Source organism: Hirundo rustica, chromosome 5 (assembly GCF_015227805.2).
Source record: "Hirundo rustica isolate bHirRus1 chromosome 5, bHirRus1.pri.v3, whole genome shotgun sequence".
NCBI lineage: Eukaryota > Metazoa > Chordata > Aves > Passeriformes > Hirundinidae > Hirundo > Hirundo rustica.
In genome coordinates, this window is record NC_053454.1 from 49,743,423 (window position 1) to 49,763,486 (window position 20,064).

Sequence of the window (20,064 nt, forward strand, 5' to 3'; positions counted from 1 at the left end):
AGTAATATTTTCTTACTGATGGAGTGTGCCTGCTAAAAGTGCATCCCAAAAACACTCAAGTGGGTTTGCAGGCAGATACATTATGCCCCTGTGCACTGATGAGGCCACACCTCGACTGCTGTGTCCAGTTCTGGGCCCCTCAGTTCAGGACAGTGCCTGAGTCCAGAAAAGGGCAGTGGAGGGGAAGGAGCAAGATCATAAATCCTGTGAGGAGCAGCTGAGGGAGCTGGGGGTGTTTAGCCTGGGGAAGAGGAGGCTCAGGGGTGACCTTATCACTGTAAAGCTGAAAGCAGGGTGTAGCCAGGTGGGGATTGGTCTCTTCTCCCAGGGATCAGTGACAGGATGAGAACGTAGCCTCAAGCTGTGCCAGGGGAGGTTTAGACTAGACATCAAGAGGAATTTCTTCACAGAAGGGGTTAAACATTGGAATGGGTTGCCCAGGAAGGTACAACCCTGGCAGTTAAGAAGAGACCAGGTGTGGCTGTGGCACTCATCACCCTGGTCTAGTTGACAAGGTGGTGACTGATCAAAGGCTGGGTTTGATGACCTCAGAGGTCCTTTCCAACCTAACTGACTCTGTGATTATGTGAAAACTGCAGTATTCCAATGCAGCTGGCCTGGCAGCCAGAACAAGAACTCTGTTGTGCAGGTGCTGAGAACTGTAGCATTCAGGTGCTCTGGTCTTGAGGGGGTTGTGATGGCAGTACCAGGTGCTGCTCTGGTCCTGGGGGCTTGTGATGGCAGTACCAGGTGCTGCTCTGGTCCTGGGGGCTTGTGATGGCAGTACCAGGTGCTGCTCTGGTCCTGGGGGGTTGTGATGGCAGTACCAGGGTGCCATGTGACAGCATACATCACCTTACCAGTTTCCACCGCAGGATTTTTATCCACTCGTCAGCTTCTATCCCAGTTTTCGCACACAGGTAGTATGTCCTTAGTGGGAACACTAAACTGTAAGCAAACAAAGCTTCCTTAAATTGCTAGAACAGCAGGCAGTTCACCCCAAAACTGAGCCCAGGTGGCCTGTGCCAACAGTTGCTCAGGCAGAGCGGGGCAGGGAGGCTGTGCTCCCGTTCAGCCACCACGAGGAGGGTTAGCCAAGAGTGGGTGACAGTCATTTACAGCCCAGGGAGCTACTGCCCCAGGTCCACAGGGATAGGAGATCTACATCTGGGCACAGAAGAGGTCACCATGTGACCTGTCCCCATGTCTGGCCCCAAGATCCATGAGGCTAGGTGATGATTAGAGATGCATACAGAATTAGAAATGCCCACTACACATGGGCCCAGCTCTTGGCAGGAGTAATTTGCCAAAGCCACGCAGGATTGACAGAGACTGGCTGACAGAAACAGGCTTGTGAGTTAGAGGATGGCCAGGGTCACAACCACCAAGGGACCGTTCAGAAGCACGCATTGTTTACATTTCAAAATTCCCTTTCTATTTTGAGCTTCCCAGCAACACGGAGAAAATCCTGCAACCTACCAGAAACAATTGACTCTTTCCTGGGAATAGTCAAATTGCACGGCTGAGCATTCGGTCAAGTCAAGTGCTCGAATTGGTTCCGTAGCCTTGAAGAGAAAATGTTTTTAAAATGTGGACACATGAAAACAGAAGATAAGGCTATCTTGGTTCATCTTCAGTGCATCTGGACCTTTACAGGCACTTCCAAAGGTTTTTCCAGGCATAGTTACAATGGCTGTAACACTATGAACCCAAACTGGCAAGCAAAACTTCAGTGGTATCATGATATGGAGCTTAATATGAAAAACACAGGACAGTTCACATCTGGACAAGCAACAGAGGAGATCTCTACTGCAGGAATGTTGGAGCTACATGGAAGCTGCTGAGGCTTGGGATGATGACTTGTAATGTAACTGACACAGCAGCGAATCTGGTACCACTTTCAGCTAAGGCTTACAGAGACAAAGGCATGGTTATCGGTCTTCCCAGACTAGCCAGCTGTTGGGGATTTAATTAATTCCTAAATGCCTTAAAAGGATGAAGCTGGGTAAGGAGAAATGTAGAAACAAAGCCAAAGTAGTCCTTGCAGCAGAAGTGATAGGTTTGGCTAGGTTTGAGAAGCGTGTGTACATATGCATGTGTACACAAACAAAAACACACATGTATATATAAAAGTTTCTTTGGACAAGCTCAGGTCCAGGGACATGCCCTGTGTACAACAGTGACCCATCTCCATTAGGAGTTTCATTCTCCCTAGGTGTGAGAGCTCTTCCTCCATTTGTTTCAGCCTTATGCTGTTAAGACCTCAGAAGAGGCAGCTTAATTGCTTTCTGCCCAAACACACTTAGCTGTTTCCATGGTCCTCCATCAGGTGTATGCAGGTGCCTGTTGCTGTTGTCAGTAATAGCCTACATTAGAAGAAAGCCCCTTGTGCTGTGGTGTGATACCCAATGCTGTCCCAGGCTCAGCTGCAGGCTGCTCATGTGCAGGTACCTGCAACCCCACAGCAACAAGAGCAGTGCCAGGAGGCACTGGAGCTGCTGCCTGGATGGAGGTCGTATTCCTCACAAAGACAGGAAATCTTCTTGCCTGGTAAGTCACTAATGGAGTGCTGCTCTTTGAAATGCTATCCTGCAAACTTAATTCAAGTTGTCTTGAACTGAAATGAAAGCTGATGGAAAGCCCTGCAAAAACATAGCTGTTTAGAAATGGTAATGTTTGGTGAGAGAAGGTAGTTGTGTCTGCTCTTGTGTAGGAATCTGTTAGAGGCTAGAAATAGGGCTTGGCAGAGGTGAATAGTTCAGCTGTGTTTATGAAGGAACCTCAAACAGAGGCATTGTAAGGGCAAAGAAACTCCAGAGGTGTTTCTTATCTTTACTCAGATTAAGATAGAAATGGAGCAGCAACTGTAAGGATGCTGCAGGTTAATCTTTGTCAGAAGGAATTTTTAAATGAGCGGTTTTCCATGTATCCTGTGAGACCACTTGAAAGAAAAGGATGAACTCAAAGAATGCAAAGGATACTACCAGTATTTTTAGAACTGTTTTAGCAGCACACTCTCTGTCAGGTTGTGTCTAAGCTACAAATAAAGGTTTGTGTTGTGCTGGTAGCTTAAAATCCACTTAACAAAGCAACACAAAAATGTATTCTAGGCCAGGCTGGGCAGGGCTTGGAGCAACCTGATCTGGTGGAAAGTGTCCCTGCCTGTGATGGAGGGCTTGGAAGAAGAAGATCTTTGAGGTCCCTTCCAATCCTAACTGTTCTGTGATTCTGTGTAAAAAAGCCTTGTAAACTCTATCCAGTAGCTAAGACTGGCAGAGCACACTAAATGTCTTCCAGCTGTAAAACATGCTTCCCCTTATTGAAGTCTTCAGCAAAACTGACTTTAGTTGACAGGTTTGACAACTCTGATAGTTTGGGAAGCTTTAGCTTGGAAATCTGTGATACAGATGTGAGAAGCCAGAGATACATGGAGGCTGCAGCTGCCTGTGTATATGTTTAAAAGGTAGAATTGGTGTTTGCTACTTACTGTCTGGTCTTTGAAGTACTTAAGTTCATTCCTATGCAGTGTAAACCACCTTGTTTTCCAGTTCTGAAAGATCAAGAACGAATGGTAACTGTCTTGGGAGAGTTTAGTCTAAAACTTCTTAGGAAAGAAAAACTTTAAAAGCTGCTGCCTTGCTCTGGTTTACGGTTGTGCTTTATTGTTGCTCAAAACACAAATTGTTCCTCTCTGCAGGGAAATACAGGTGGAGCAATTTCAGCTCCACATTGTCTTTAGCTTCTGTGGGTGATCACAGAGTGGAAGCAATAAGCAAGAGTTTTCCTTACCTTGACTATTTTGCCTTGTTTTATCAAATATCCTTCCTTGGTACCAAGCTGTGAAGTAACAAAGAAAGGGATTGGGGTTAGAGGCTGAGCTCTGCTTCTATTTCCCACATCCCCCTCTTTGCCCACATGAGGAAGATGGATCAGTTCTTTGGGAAACTCCCCACTTGCCCTCACTTCACTGCTCTGCTTGGGCAGATCCAGCCACTTTAGACCCTGCAGACCCTAGCCACGGAGCTGTGCTGGCTCTGAGGGCAGCCCCCTGGGCTGTGCCTCCCCCAGGGAGCTCCTGGCCTGCACCTTCTCAGCCAAACACTGCAAACTGCTGCACTCGCTCTCTATTTAGTGGAGCTGGATGGTTGCCTTGGTACGTGTTGTGACCAGGAGCACGTGGGGTTTAAGTGACAGCAGAATCATCCCCAGGAAATGCTCCTCAAATGCAAATAGGGGGAAATACTGCTTTACTGTCCTCTTCTCTCAGCCAGGCTCGAGAGGAAAAACCTGTTATGTTCAATGGGCTTTTTGAAAAATTGGGATTTGAATAGTTTCTCTAGCATCCTGAGTGACACTTGGACCTTATGACTTTTTAGATTCTGAAACACTGTGTAGGGACCTGGCTGTGAGACTGCAGACTTCTGAAAATCAAAATCTTGCCAGGTTACCACTCGGTCTTGAAAAAATATTACCTTTTTATTGGTGGTATGTGAAAGTCAAGCTTTTTTGGAGTTTAAAGTGTAACTCAGTGATGAAGGGTTGGTTGTGAGACATATCAGAAGTGGTTCCTCTAGCAATTTCATTAACCCATATTAACATAACTCTTCCTCTTTTCCCCCCAAAATACTGTATAATTAAAGTAGTTTCCTCTGTTTTGAACAAACTGTTCTGGAGAAACCACCTGTCTCACTTAGACATGAGTTACAAGGGATTTAGATACTAATTGCTGTTCAAGTGAGTCTGAAATGTCAGAATAGGTGGCCCGAATGGATATGATTTTTTTTGTATGTGGGTGCATTTGGTTTCTTTAATTCATGAAAATGTTAATAATGATAACTTACTCTAAAAGATAACATGACAATGAAACTCTTTAATATATTCTTTGTTAGGACTGTCAGACTCACCCAGGTCCGCTGCAGACAATGTTTTTCCAGGGACAGCATTGAAGTGACAACAATTATAAAAGCCTTTATTGGCCGTGGGGCTGTACTGAGCAAGTCTGTATTTGTTTGGCAAAGACCTCCTGTGTTCACAAACCCTTAAAGGGATTAATAACCAGTCTTGCTCCATAGCTCACTCCAGCAATCATGCTAGACTCAGGCCAGAAGTGCCCCTGCCCCCAGAACACAACTTACTGAGGGAGCATTTGGGACAAGGTCACTTTCTGTCCTTCCTGTCTGCATTGCAGTGTGAACTCGTACAGACTCATAAATGGAAGGTTCTTCCACTTGCCGTGGGTAGGGATGCTTCAATACAATTAAAGTTCCTGGAGAGAAAAGAGCAGGAGTAAGTCATTTGGCAAGTCCAGCTTAGAAAATAACTTGTCAGTAGCTACATCTCTGAGGAATGGTTAACTTCACCTTTTCCTAAAATTAAAAAGCCAGCTGTGAAAACTGTAAATATAGGTACACTTTTTCAAAACCTTTACCCTGGCAAATGTTTGCATGAAATCTCTTGATTCAATAAATTCCTTTCCTGCCCAAGGGGCTGGCTTGGAGGGTAGGCAGGATGCTAAACTAGATAGGAGGCCATAAGAGTCATTGGGTCTGCCAACATCCCACTAGCTGGTGCTTAAATCACTTGACCTGTCAGAGCTTTGGCTACAGTAAATCCACGTCACCATGGCCTTCAACTGTTTTTACCACAGCTCCTCCCAGTTAGCCCTTTCATTACAGCCATTCTTCTTTTTCTCCAAGTAAGTCATGTTTGTAGCATGTTCCCTGAAAAAAGCTGCATTCTCAATAGTGAATCTATTGTACATTTCAAAATAGCGAAGAACATCCTTAAAATAGTAACTGCTCCACCATCTAACTCCATTCTTTAAAAATAATGTCACAACATACCAAATTAGGCTCCATTTGCATTTTATGCTGATATTGCAGCTCTTTAAGAGGAGGGATGCTAGAACCGGTAACAACTTGGACTTGAAACCTACAGATGTATGAGTAATTTAAAAGTATTCTGTAATGGGAAGGGCTAAAAAGAGAAGTGGAAAAGTTGTATTTGAAGTAACCAGCTGAAAACTGTTTGCAGGCATGGGGGTGTATGCAAATGTGATTATTCAGCTTGCTGTAGGTGGAAAGTCAACATTGGTTTATTTCTATCTGGCCTTGCGGAAAAACAATGCTTTACCATTTAAAATAAAATTGAGAAGAACAGCTCCATCACCATTCCAGAGAAACTACTCTCAAGCTGTTGCACAGAATCAGAGCATCATCATCTGTACATTATGGAAAAAAGCCAATTGCAGAACTTGAATGACTAGTACAACATTTTATACAGTATCTGTTTTCTAATAAGTTCTCTGTGGATTTTTTTCTTCCTCCACAAAGACAATTTTACAGGATAATCTGGTAATTATACACGAGATCTAGCAAAAGCTGCACTGTAGCAAGGTTATTCTGCCATGCTTGCATCTGCTGATGCTTGGATTGGAATTGACTCTGATGAGCCCCTACCCCATTTTTGACAAAAGATGGTTATGACCCAGGGAGAAATTTGACACCTGTATCTGAAGTAATATTGCCCCTGAGTGTTAATTCTCTCTTCTTCTCTACTGTTTTCCATAGTATGGTAATGTGGAAGGTGTGTTTTTTGTTTTGGTTTTTTTTTTATTTCTGTAGCACATCTGACTTAAATGTTTCACACAGCCAGTAGAATCTGATTACGAAACTTTAAGTGTTGATCCCAACCATAGAGACCAGATAAAACCAATGTCTTGCTTATTAATGTCTGTAACACATGCAGTGAAGGAGTGAGGAATGGGGAAATCCAAGTTTTACATCATCTGAATTATTTATAGAGCTAGGCCTGTGAGTGCACGCCTGATTTCCCAGGAAAAATAGCTCACTGGCACGGAGGATACATGTAGAAGCTCTGTGTTTGAACCACTCTGGAAAGCAATTTAAAAAGAGAGTTTTTTGAAAGATACAAATGCCATATTAAGTGTACAACTGCATTTTTCTTGGGGGAAGAAACTGGCAAAGGAGCCCTTGAATTTAATGTTTATGTTAGCAGAATACTGGTGCATATTTAGTGTGTGACATATTACAGTTACTGCATATGCCAACTATCACTTAACTGGACTCTTGCATATATGATTAGTACTGCTCTGAGTTACTTGCATGCACTAGCCACAGAGGATACAGAGGCTTTTGGCATTAACTCGTACTGACGTGTCTTCAACTCTTACGCTTGAATCTAAACACAAAACTGACATGATCATGATGCTGTCCTCTTTGTTTCTCCAGGGACTCTAGTCTGATGGGGTTCAATTCACATGTAGGAATCAAGTTTAATATTTCGACCCTTAATTCAGGCAGCACACTGGTTGTCAAAGAAACTTGTGCTTTGCTCTCTCCTCTTAAAAACGAGAAAAATCACTGTGATAGCAGATGGCATCAGCATGGTGATGCACTGCAGGCAGGACAGGAGACCTAGTTAAAAACGTGCTCCCTACAGGAAAGAGGAGCATAACATTGTAGACTCCTTCCCTGGACGAAGAATAGCAAGATGAAATAATTTTAACTTGTTTTTCCATTTATTTTTATTGGGGGGTTTCAGCTTCATAGATGCATCTTTATTTCTTCACAAACACCGTGCTTTGGTTTGGCCATTTTTGAGAATGTTCTAATCCTCCCAATATTCTGAAATGATTCCTCCTCTGAGAAGTTGAAAGGAGCTCATAGCAATGGTTAGCAAAAGCCCAGTAAGCTTATGTGTGGTTTATCTTCAAAGAACTTGAAAGATTTTTTGCAGTGGAAGTTTGTTAGATGCAAATACAAATGTGAATTCATGAAGATGAACACTTTAGCAGAAGATCTATTTGCTAACTCATCAGATCCTCCTTTTAGTTAGATCTTTGTAAAGCATGGCTAAAAATGTGTTCATACACACTATATGGCTCTCCTTACCTGTTTCACTTCCAATTAAAGGCTGGTTTGCAAAATGCATGACCAATTCCTTCAAGCTATAAAATTCATTAAATCCAAATTTTAATGAAGTTCCTGTATGTTCAACATGGAAGTGTTTCACAGAATCTTTCCCCCTAAAATAAAAGAGGAGAATTTGTCAAGACATAAATGCCAAAGGCATTTGGCACGTACAATCCTGAAATAACAGCTTTCACTACAGGGAATATGACCCAGATCACAGGCTGACAATCACTGTCCTAGTGTAATATTACTGCCATTACTGTCCCTCACTGGCACTCAACACATCTGAAAATAAGATTTTAATTGCTGATTTACAGATATGAGATGATGAAAGCCTCGAAAGGCCAAGTGGGTTAATTTAACTCTTGCATCAGCAAAAAGTCTCACAAAAGAGATTTCAAGTCTTCTGCCTAAATAGGACGAAACTCCTTCACTTACTGGACTTAGTCTTGATGGTGTACTCAGTATGTGTCTTGCTTTTCAAGTAGCATCCCAATCTCATTGAAAATGTCTTCTGCCTCCCTTTGAAAAAGGCTGTCTCCATTTTGCACCCAAACAGGGGTTTAATAACCTAGTTTTAAATATCCTGGGCTTTAGGATTTGTTTGCTTTGTCTCTGTACTTGGATGATTGGTTCCACTAGGATGGGCACTGGCAAACATGAACCAGGGTCCTTGTTCTGTAAGGGAAGTAACAGCTTTTGTTTATGAAACCTGATGGCATTTAGAGAAGTGTGCAAGGTCTCACTTCCTGGGTGGGCAATTATTTTGACTTCAAAAGACAGTGAAGCACTTGTTGCAAGTATTTCTCCAGTGAAAAAGTTACTTTTGTTAATGTTACTAGCACCCAAAATAGTTGAGTAAATTTTGTCTGAGGAAAACTTATACAGCAAATATACTGAAAAAATGTGAAGAAAATTAGTTACAGCATCTCTTTCACTGTTTACTGCCACCTCAAAAGATAATTATTTCAAACAGGTATTTAAATATTTATCTTTGGACAGTATTTATGATGCTGTAGAAGACACCTCTATGGGCCTCCCACATTTCTTGCTGCTGTCAGCTGGGGCACAGGGAGCCAAGTGCAAATGTTCCACACCAGGGAGGAGCTGCTGTGACTCTGCTGCAGTTACAGGGGTTTCCATCTTTTTGTTCAGTTTCTCAAGACAATGTTGCAATGAGAGCAAATTCTACTCTGCTTCCTACTTCCTTTTCAAACTGTCTAATGTAGCTGGGGGAGGAGATTTCGGACAATACATGATCTCTCTTCCTACAGCTGTCAATAGAAACCTCAAGGGATGGCTAAGCATTTTTTCCTTGAAAAACCCCAAACTATAATCATGGCCAAAGTTCCTTGTGAGGCTGAGGCAGAAAATAAAGTAAAAGCTACAGAAGATATTTTAGGACAGAAGGAAAATGACAGCTAGAATTGCTGAAGTTACCCTTTCTACAGAAATGTATCAGAACAAAATCGAATTACTTGTTCTAAAATTAAGTTTTAATGTTAGCCAAAAACCTGAAAGAAAATGTAAAATGTTTTAAAATCAAAATCAGTATTCAAAGGAGATATAGCAGCAGAAACAACAGAAACCAACAGAACAGAATAAAAGATCAAACTTCAGACTGGGCTATTCAGTTCATATGGTAATGCAGTAAGTAATTCTCACTAAATGAAGAGCTGAACAAGAGATTGGAATGGGCCCAAAATAGACTTTTGTGGGTCTTCTAAGGCTAGAATCTATTAAAGCAGCAAATTAACTTTCACTAAATAACACTTCTGTTTCCTATTAAAAGAACTATTTAAATTTTGGTTTATTACGATAAGTTGTTTCCTGAATGCCCTTTAAAGGTACCTTCAAGATACGTAAATATATATATACACACTTCAATTGTCTGAGGTAGTTATCTCAAACAATGCTTAACATTTTAAAGTAAAAAGAAAAATTAACCAGAAAAACAATGATGAATTTTAAATTACTTTTTTTTTTTTAAGGAAAGCTATTGCTTCTAAATGCCACTATTCTTTTTGGCAATATTTGCACTCAATTCAGTCATTGCTACGGAACACTCATTTTGTAACGTCACCTTAGATCTGTTGGGCACCCTTTGTATAAATGGCTGCCTATAGCGGTAAGAATTTCAACAGTGTGTGCATAGGCACACTTGCTCCTAGATCTTATGTCAGCAATGGGTGAAACACCTCATCGTTGCCTTTGCTGGGGGACAGGGTATGTGCAGGTTGGACTTTCCTCAGTCCCCAAGCAGCTACTCTGCCAAATTGTAACAGCTCCTGGTACTGAACGTGCAGAAAGCCTCAGTCAGGGCATATGCTCTGCTCCTGTCAGGGGTGTAAATAACCAGCACCATTACACAGATCAAAGTGACTTCTGGAAGTTACTGTGATTCAGCTGAGTTGTGGCCGTGAATAGTTCAGAGGCTCAGTTTGCAGCAGGAATGAGCTTGCATGCACCAGCTTAAAATTTTACACTAGAGGCTGCTTGTATCACACAGTTGCCAACGGCTACCAATGTTTTTAGGCTGGTTACCTCCACCCAGGTGATGTGCAGGGACTGCCTCGTGTGTCCAATGCATGTGTGCTTAGGTTGCCTCGCTAAAATGTTGTGGCTTCTCTCCTTCTGGGAGATTCTTTAAATGTGATCCAGCAGTGAAGTAAGCAGGCTGTTCTACCTCTGTATTGGTTGTAACCTGAACAGTTGTCTCCTACACGGCTGTAATTGACTTCAAGGCCCTCACATGGATCACTCACAAGATGATATTCAATTTAGTCACACAGAACTTTAGCACGGAGCGGAGGAGTAAAACCAGCCAAACACTGGATCATCCTTCAGAGATGATGTTTCCTATACAGGGATTCAGCAACTAGTAAGGTTAGCACCTGTTAAATGTCTGCTGCTGTACTCCTCATAAAACTTTTCCATTCCCACCAGCTGTTTCTTAAGCTCTCTTAAGTGACATGCAGATTTTTATGGCTGAAAATATAAAGCCATTCTACAGAATTATGTTTTCTACCAATAAGATTAATTCATTATTTTTAGAAATGAGAGCAGTTGTCAAATCCAATCCAATTTTTTTCCCCCCTAGCAAAATGTCATTCAGTGGGATTATACCAATAGGAATATATTTCAAAATAGTTTAAGCCCTAGGGAGAAAAAAAAAAAAAACAACACACCAAACCTGTAATGCATGGGACATTCAAACATGGAAGTAAGTGCAGCATTAGATTAGTTCACTCTGTCCATAGCCTACCTTACAGAGAGGGAGTACAAACCTTCCCTTTCATTACTCTTCCTCAAAAGGTAGCTGCCATCCTTCCCGTTGGAGAGCAGCAGCGCTTCTGCTGCGTGTCGGCTGAGATTGTCGTGGTACCACCTGGGGAGACACAAGGGGTTAAAGCGCCCTTCACTGCGCTCTTAACTGGCTGCTGATGCTTTTTGGAGCCGGGGTAGAAAAAGCAGTGTTAGTTGCAGTCCTTCCTCTACAAATTTGAGTTACCACCCTTCTCACAGGCACTCACAGTTTACACAGACCTGTGCCCCTTGCAGTGGCCTCCTTTTGCCACGGTCAAAGAACTATTTTCCTTTAATGTAAAGTTGTGTACAAACAGCTGTTTTGCTGGACCTGAAACCCCTGCAAATTCTACTTGCATGAGCAAAAAATTAGCCAGGTCTGTGCTGATAAGGTGAAAACAGTTTTGGGGGGTATACAGAATCCTCTGTCTATTTTCAGAAGCTGTACTTCCTGACTTATGTATATTCTTTGGTACACTTCCTCTTCTGGGCAAACAGGCAGCACTTAAACTCCTCATAAACTCTGTATTTCCCTCAATGCGTCTTCGCTGCCAAGATCTGCAATTAAACATGCTTGCCTAAGCTCAGAATTAAAGGGATCAAAATTAACTGACAGTGAACATTAAGAATATCTTGCTGCTGTTGCCTCTCGGCCGGGTGTGATCTGAGCAACAATGGAAAACATCTAAACATTGTTTCAATTTATCGTCAGTGAAAATTAACTTCATTTCTATATGAAAAGTTTTGCAAGGTCTTCACAGCAAAAAAAAAAAAAATCCTGCAAAGAAGTCCAGGAAGTCTAGCTTATGTGGTTTATTTCAGAATTTTCCACAATGTTCCACACTGGAAATATTCAGAATGTTCCACAATGGAAACACCCAGTTTTTTACAAGAGACCAGGATCTCACTGGAAATGAACCTGAGACTGAACACAAAAAGCTGGAGCTATAAAAGGCTGGAGCTGCAATCCTGCAAGGCACACGATGATAACCATAGCCACACATGCACACATGAGGCTCTGGAGCAGAAGGAAGGAGGGAAACTACACACAGGGCTGTGCTGGGAGCAAGCTCCCCTTGTCTGTGTGTGGAGTGGGGTCAGGTCGCCTTTCCCTTTCTTTTGAAATGCCTGTAGCATTGGGATCGAAGCCTGTCCCTGCTTCAGCCAAAGAAGCACAGTTTCACTGAAAGCAGAAGCTCCATCTCTGCGCTTTCCAGAACTCGCATCGTGGCAGTCTTCGAAATGAAACCAGGTGTAATTGTATCCTCTCTCTCCTTAGCTGTTCATCCCAAGTTTCCACCAAACTTGGCATCTCACACAAAGCTTTAACTCTGAATTTGGATGGCTGCCTATTTGAAAGGCCAGCTGGCTGATAAATTGCTTTATGAGAGTCCCCAGACTGTTAACCCAGAGGAGGAGAAGATCCATGTGAAACTCAATACAGGCAGGGTATTGCTGCTTTGGCTTTAGATTGTGGTCCAGCTACACAGTAGAATAAAATAATGAATATTTAAAGATCGAAGTGTCATCCTCTGGAACACCTGTTAGCCAAAATCCGCTTTGGGATTAACTGCCCAAGTAAGTAACAGGCAAAGGTCAGAGCTGAAGGATCGTATCAGCACGGCCAGACCTGCAGCTGAGAATGCAGCACTGTGTTTTGGGTGGGATTTCACTGCACTATTTGGCTCGCTTCTGTGCAAAAGAAGCAGATGTTGAGAAAATCTGTGAGTGGTCATTGTGACAAAGGAGGCAAATTTAGTTTGAGGTTGCTCATAACTACACCATTACATTATTTCCAAAAAAACCACCTTTTTACTAAACTTTTGAAAGATAAGTCACTTAAGGTTAAAAAATGCTGTGTTTAAATCTACTCTTCCTTTACACATAAAAAGCCAGTGACTAATGAAATGTTACTGCTACATAAAAAAAAATAGATAAACCTACCAGAAACCACCAACAAAACCCTTAATTGGGAAAATAATGTTGTTTGGAAGCGTACCTTAAAAACTTTGCTGACAAGGCTGCACCAGATTCTTGCCTAAATATGCTGTCTCAGACAAAAATTCCTCAAATGCTACTGTGTTCCTCTTGTTTATCTCAAAACATAGAAGTGGACGGGAGACAGTAATGCAGATCTTGGTGTCAAAGGGACTGTTACACATAGTTTTGGGGTTTTTCTCTTCCTGACTGTGACAGATGCTTCAATCAGGTTACTTTGATGTTCCACTGTGAAAATGTTCACGCAAACTTTGTTCCAATTGTATAAACAGAGGTAAAATATTAAAATGCTGTAGGAAATTTAGGATTTGTACCACAGACCATCAGGAAGGTAAAAAACTACACAGCTATGCAGTCTGCTCTCACAATCAGGCCTGAGCTAACAGTACAAGTATTAATCACCAGGACTAAAAATAAACCCAAACAGTCCTGTGATTAGACACTGCTAGGTATATTTAATGTAAATTTAAGTATTTTTCACAGGGAGAATCCTTCTATTTATCTGTCTCAGAAAAAAAGCCTTTTAAGCAGTCCTTTGAAACTGGCAGGCAAATAAAGATGGGAGTTATGGCTAATTTGGCAAAACTGTGAAAGGCAGTCTACCTTCAACTGAAGTTTTGGTTGTTTTCTGAGTTACACCTGGGGCAGGAAACTTTTGATAAAACCCACAATATTGTATCTACCTTCATGCCATCTTAAAATGAGACATTAAGGAAATTAAAATGCTTTACAACCACCCATCTCTTTGAAGCTCTAGAAAGTCCTTCCTAAAGCTGAATTATCTTAAATGTTCAGTTTTGAACATGGTGGATAATGTTGGATAACTGGGATGCTTCTGAAGGTCCTTCCAAAAGTCATCTTTATAGAGTCTTGTACTCACTACAAAACAAGTCCAGAAATATGCTCTGTACTTAGACACCTTCCAGACTGAAAATCATCAGTAGCATAAAAATTGCCTGAGGTTCTTGATTGAGATTTCTCTGAGAAACACAAGAAGAAAGATGAAATTCCTTCCCTGCTTTAAAGCCACTTCTTCTGGCTGCCCTTGGCCTTCTACACCCTCCTGATATCTATACATACTTCTGGAAGGTTTCTCTTTTCTAATTATTTCTTTTCTTCTATTAAAAAAAAAAGTTGTCAACTTTTTGGGGTTCCTTTTCTACAATGTGACTAGCAATCTCAGTCTCAGATTTTATAGCTGCATTCTTGTTACTTTAACTTCATCCTAAATGCCATTAAATCTCTTTATCCAGACCATGTAAGCATGTTTGTGTTGCCAGTGTGCGTTGTTGAATGACCATGCCATCCTTCCTGCTCTTTGGAATGGCCAGTGAAAGCATGTCTTAGGATGGGCAAGCACAGCCAGTGAGATCACGTTTGCTACTCTTTGAAAAAGAAAGCATTTTCAGAGATCAGCCCATTCTTTAGGTCACACTGTGTTGGTGATGGCATAGAGGAAGGACTTTACCGACAGCTTTTACAGGAAGGAGAAGGAAATGAGACACCCAGTGCCCCAAAACACTCAAACTCATCAGAGCACATAGCCTTGCCCTAAAGATCTGCCCCTCCAGTCACCTGTGGGGTTTCCCCATGGAATAAGCTGGTGGCTGCTGCGGTACAAGCAGTGTCTGTGCAGGCCAGCTGTGCCCCTGCAGCTGTGCTAATCATCACAACTCCAGAACAGGATGCACTCACATTAAAATCTCTTCTTAAGAAGATCTCTGTGTAGTTAATGCAGCAACTGGAGCTACCTATGCTATGGTGAAGACCAGGAATGTGTTACAGCAAAGTCCGGGGTGGGAAACTCCCTGTTCCAGTTAGAACATCATCCTCAAAATATTCATTCATTCTTTAACAACCCAAGCTGTTCCAGTGAAAAATGTTAATGAAACTTCATTTCTGTGTCCCCTGTGGATGAGAGCCTTTAGGTATGGCATCTGTCATTTCTGATAATGCTGCTTTCAAAGAAATCACGTGGATATTTTACAAAAATAATCTGCCTGTGTAAATAGGGGCTGCTGAATAAACTCGTAGCTGGCATCGGGTGGATAAACTCTTTAACAATGACAAAATAGACACAAAACACAAACACTCATCTGTGAAAGGCTGAATGCCGAGAGACTTGCACAATTCTCTTCTGAGCCATTTTTACGTGCAAACTGTGTAACATCCAGTAGACACACTTGCTTTCCTTCCTCATAAAAACTATTAGCACCAGAAGAGAGCACAGCTGGAAGTTCTGGTTGCTATTTGGTGTGTTTGGAGTGATAACTCTGCAGTATGCCCAGCTACCAGAAAATTGCAGTAGGCAGAGCTCACACTTAGTTTTCATATCCTTATCAGATGTTCTCGGATAGGTGTGGCTTGGATAGAACTAGAAACTGCCTGCATGTTTGGCTTGCTTTTGTGAAAAAGTCAGGCAATTCTGTGAAGCAGGAAGGAGATTCTTGGTGCTCAGCTGGGTGAACTGTGCTCTCTTCCCAGAAGCTCCCTCCCCTGCTGCAGCAGGGGCAATAGCGCTGGTGCTCTCTGAGCTGCAGGAGCCAAGCAGAAACACAGCAACTAATGCATCTCTTGTCCACCTCTGAAAGGTAGCAATGGCTCATATTACTAGGAAGATGAGCCACACGTGCTCCCAGTAGGACTTCACTCCAATGCAACTCACAGCAGTTATTTACCCTCAGTTGGTTGGCCGGATTTTTTTGTTTGTTTGTGGGGCGTTTTTTGTGGTGGTAGATGTTGACAAGTTTTGTGGGTTTTTGGTTTTGGTTTTTTTTTTTTTAATTAATATATCTTCTACCACAAGGACTTTAATTTGCTTACACTTTGAAACTAAATTCTGGCCTCAAAGATGTATTCCCACTCTTAGGTTAAAGCAGTAGTACACAGTACTGCTCGATGGAGTGCATGGGAAAGCACCGACTTATCTCCTCTGGCTAGATGTAACGTTCTTCATACGCCTGTGCTCCAAAAATTACTGTAAAACTGCCTCATCAGTTCACTATTTTTGGCCCTCTGTATTTCAGCAACTTCTAGCTCTTATCTGTCAAGTTTAGTAGTTTGGGATCTTTAATTTTTTTTTCCTAATATCATATCCTAGAAGCATTTCCCATCATCTGAAGACTGCAAAAGGGTTCTCTGTACCTCACATCCCCGAAAGTGAAGTTTTGGCCATGTTTTTAATGCTGCATGAGTTGACAGAGCTCTAGAGAATCTCCAGAAGGGCAAGAATGTTAAGACAGAAGTTACAGTTGTCAGGCAACAAAACTGGTATTTATTAGTCACCCTTTCAATGTGTTACACTGAAACACTTAATCACAAACATGGGTAAAGTGCTTTGCTGGAACACAAGGAGGTCTTTATATGGGGGAAAATAATTTTAAAATAGAAATAAGAGGAAATAACATCATTGTATCCAGTCTTAAGGTTTGTCTTCTAACTGTAGACTTTCACTAGTTCAGCTTCCGCTTTTCACTTCCATTTTTTCTCCCCCTTCTTCCAACTGCCTTCATCCTGATTTTCATCAATTATTTGGCCCACTTTCTAGTCATTTTAATTTTTACTTTGCTTAAATTAGAAAATAGAGATGAAAAATTTCCTATGACCATTTACCCTGTTCCAATCTAGCATATTCCTCAGTTCCTCAATTTTATTATCAACGGATCTAGGCTGGTGGCCTAATTTCTCTTATGTTACTAAAACTAAGCATGAAGTGTTCAGTCCAGCCTTACAAATATCATCTGTCATGGTATTGTCAGACCTGGAAGAGAATAAAAGCTCTGCTGCAAGGGGTGACAAAGATTGGACCGTAGAAGGACAAAAGGCCACAAAAATTTGTTTCCTCTTGCCCTGTGCCTTTCACTTACGACAGACAACCAGTGTCACCCAAAGTATGCTGTATCGGGATGCAAGCTGTGCTCCCAGACCAGCCTGTAAGTACTGGGATGACGAGATACTCCACATTCTCCTCTCTTGCGCAAATAACAGAGCGGAATTCCCCAAACTCGGGCAGTACGTGCTCAGCCACAGGAGCTCCACGCTGCAGTGTGCCAGCCCTGCTTTCAGATGGAACAGCAACAAAGGCAACCGGAGAATGGATTGACTCCAGGAATAACCAAAGAGGCCTTCAGAGAAGAATCCTATTTTCAGTTTCCTTTTCCTTTGAGCCAAGGTGCTTGTGTCTCTTTTGGCAAACTTCAGTGTTCCCTTTTAAATATTTTGGTAGATTTAGGGACAAAGTTTATCGGTGAGGTGGTGAGTTTTTAACCATGTGTTCTGCTTTTGATCTTCCTTTTCATTAAGCGTTAGGGCCACCTGTGTACACATCAATACAATGAAGCTGGCTGTAATCTGACTTTTCACTACATTGCTGATGACTTTCCATTCTGTGCAGCTAACCCGGTAAACTCTGAGCATATCCTGGTACTCAGCCTTTTCTCTTAAGAGTGAAGTCCTTCCCGTTTCACACTTCTTTAAATCTTAGCCAACTTCTTTGATTTTTACACCAGAAAGCAGAAGCTCTAAAATAAACTGCTTCAGATTCCCCCCAAAGGTACGTTAATGTTGAAGCTACTTCTCATTTGAATGACCATGATCTCGGTTGGACACACACTCCTCACCACAACTAGGTCTCAGTTGTGCTGGATAGTGCATCAGCTGTCAGAGGAGCTCTGCACTGTGAGAGTGTGGGACTGAGTTTAGGATGGAAAACTCTTGTGATGACTGAGAATTTCATTTTACAGTCTGGAGAGTGACACACCTACTTGTCACAGCTGCAAAAGTATTTACAATAAGAGATCTTTTGGGTCATGCCACAAGAACGTCTGCTGCATGAGAAATTATTTTTCATATTTGGGGGGAAAAGAAGAAAAAAAAAGAAGTGGCTTTAGTACTAGCTGAAAAGAAAGGGCCTTGTTTAATAATTTGAAGGGACTCTGGCTGGCATTGCTCAGTCACCTTTAATACATTTAACTCAACACACTTCCTTGAAGGAGATGCTTAGTATTGTGTGGACGGGTGAAAAGTTTTAGGTTTTCCATTCTAGCGGAAGTAAAATAAAGGAGGTACAGTTTTTAAAAATGCCTATTTGTAGCCCTCTCATCTGTACCCCTTCCTTCTGATGGATACCACTTTGGGTACCACATCAAGCTGCATTTCTTTAAGACTATCTAAGAGAATGGACTCCTTGCTGTATATAGGCACATGTTACTGGCATATATTAACTCAGACCACATTGTGTAAATCAAAAGAAGTCTGGTGGTTGGGAACCATGCTTCACAACAGCTGCAACTCCCTCCTTCCCTGTAGATACTGTTTTAGGATGAGTGTAATCTTACAGATGTAAAGAAAAGGTATATAATGTCTACTCTGGGTACCGCTGCAAAGTGACTTTACTCAATTTCATACCTGTTAGGTGCTTCAGTTACCAGGCATTTCATTAAAAGGTTCTTTTTAATATGGGAAAGTAGCACCAGTGTGGAGATAGTAATTCCAAGCTATTTTATTGCACTCCAATTTGTTCACTAGGTGAATGAATCACAAAAATAAGCAATGATTTGGTCTTAATCCACGAGTACTCAGGGAGCAAAACACCTTTACTTTTTTCTGTCAATGCTTTTTGAGTGCAGAGGCGACACCAGAGCATTTTTGCTTTGTCAGAACGATCGCTGGCTTTTCTTCTGCTTTGCCTCCCCCTTGCATTGCTACCACTGATCCCACCCTGCCTGTGCCCACCTGTGCTGCTCCTCCAGCCCGTGTTTCCTCTTGCAATGCTGCCGGCGACAAAATGACCCAGCCCTCCTCCCGTAAAAACCCAAACTGACAGAAAAAATGGGCGAGTCACATCAGACAGGGAACAAGGTCTGTTGCAACCTTCGGCCTTCCTTTTTGCTCCCGGGGTTTTGCTTTTCGGTGTGAGCGCGATGTTCCCGTGCCGGCTGTCAGCTGTCCGCCGCTGCCCCTCCCGAAGCCCGGGCAGCCTCGGGAATCCCGCTGCCTCCCGAGACCCAGCAAGGACAGCAGCTCTGCAGGCCAGGGCCCGTGCCAAGCTACAGGGAGGCAGCTGAAGGGATGGCCAGGGAGGACGAGGATCTGAGGACAGGCTCTGGGTTTGGCGCTCCCTGGAAACGCAGGGAAGCGGCACGGCACAACCCGGGCTCTGTCCGATGGCGACGGCTTCAAAGCCGCAGAGGTTCTCCGAGGGAACCTGCACCCCTGCCACCCGCTTTCCACTGCATCCGCACCGCGTCTCCCCGCTCCCGTTTTCCTAAGTGCTCTTTATTTGTCCCGGTCCCCTGTGCCAGCCCCTGAGCCGTGCCACCGGGACGAGGCGCCGGGATTCTCCGAGGGCTCCCGGCACGCACGGAGCCCTTAGGCGGCCTCGCTCGCGTTACCCCACCCCTCTCTTCGCCAGCAGCCCGACCCCGCCGCTCCCACCCCGCCGGCCCCTCCGGCTGTCCCGGCACGCCCGGGGCTGGCACCGCGGCCCCTCGGCGCGGTCCCATCGCCGCTTACCCGAGCGCCATCAGCTCCCGCTCCAGCGGCGCGGCGGGACGCGGCTCCGGGCGCTGGGCCATGCTCCCGCGGTGCTCCGCCGCCTCGGCGGGCCTGAGGAAGTGCGGGCCGGCACCTCCCCGGGCGGGGCCATCCCTGCCTCCCTCCCTCCCGCCCGGCCCGGCCCAGGGGAGACCCCCACCCTCGGCAGGAGCCTTCCGCCTTCCAGCGGCCCCCGGTGTCGCTCCCGTGCTGCTAACACCTTGGTTTGATAATTCATACTTCCCGTTGCTTTGATCTGTCCCTCCCAGAAGTTCGTATTCCGAAGGGTTTC

General features: G+C 43.3%; 1 protein-coding gene across 1 annotated transcript; it reads right to left on the reverse strand.

The window, feature by feature from the left end:
* Positions 1-792: 792 nt before the first annotated feature.
* On the reverse strand, positions 793-19,813 carry DAPP1 (dual adaptor of phosphotyrosine and 3-phosphoinositides 1). The gene is made up of 8 exons (XM_040064280.2): positions 19,752-19,813; positions 11,200-11,322; positions 7,914-8,047; positions 5,136-5,266; positions 3,790-3,837; positions 3,488-3,550; positions 1,480-1,565; positions 793-948 (listed from the first exon to the last, which is right to left on the reverse strand). The coding sequence occupies exons 1-8, from the start codon at positions 19,811-19,813 to the stop codon at positions 852-854; spliced, it is 744 nt and encodes a 247-aa protein (XP_039920214.2). The 3' UTR covers positions 793-851.
* Positions 19,814-20,064: the final 251 nt, after the last annotated feature.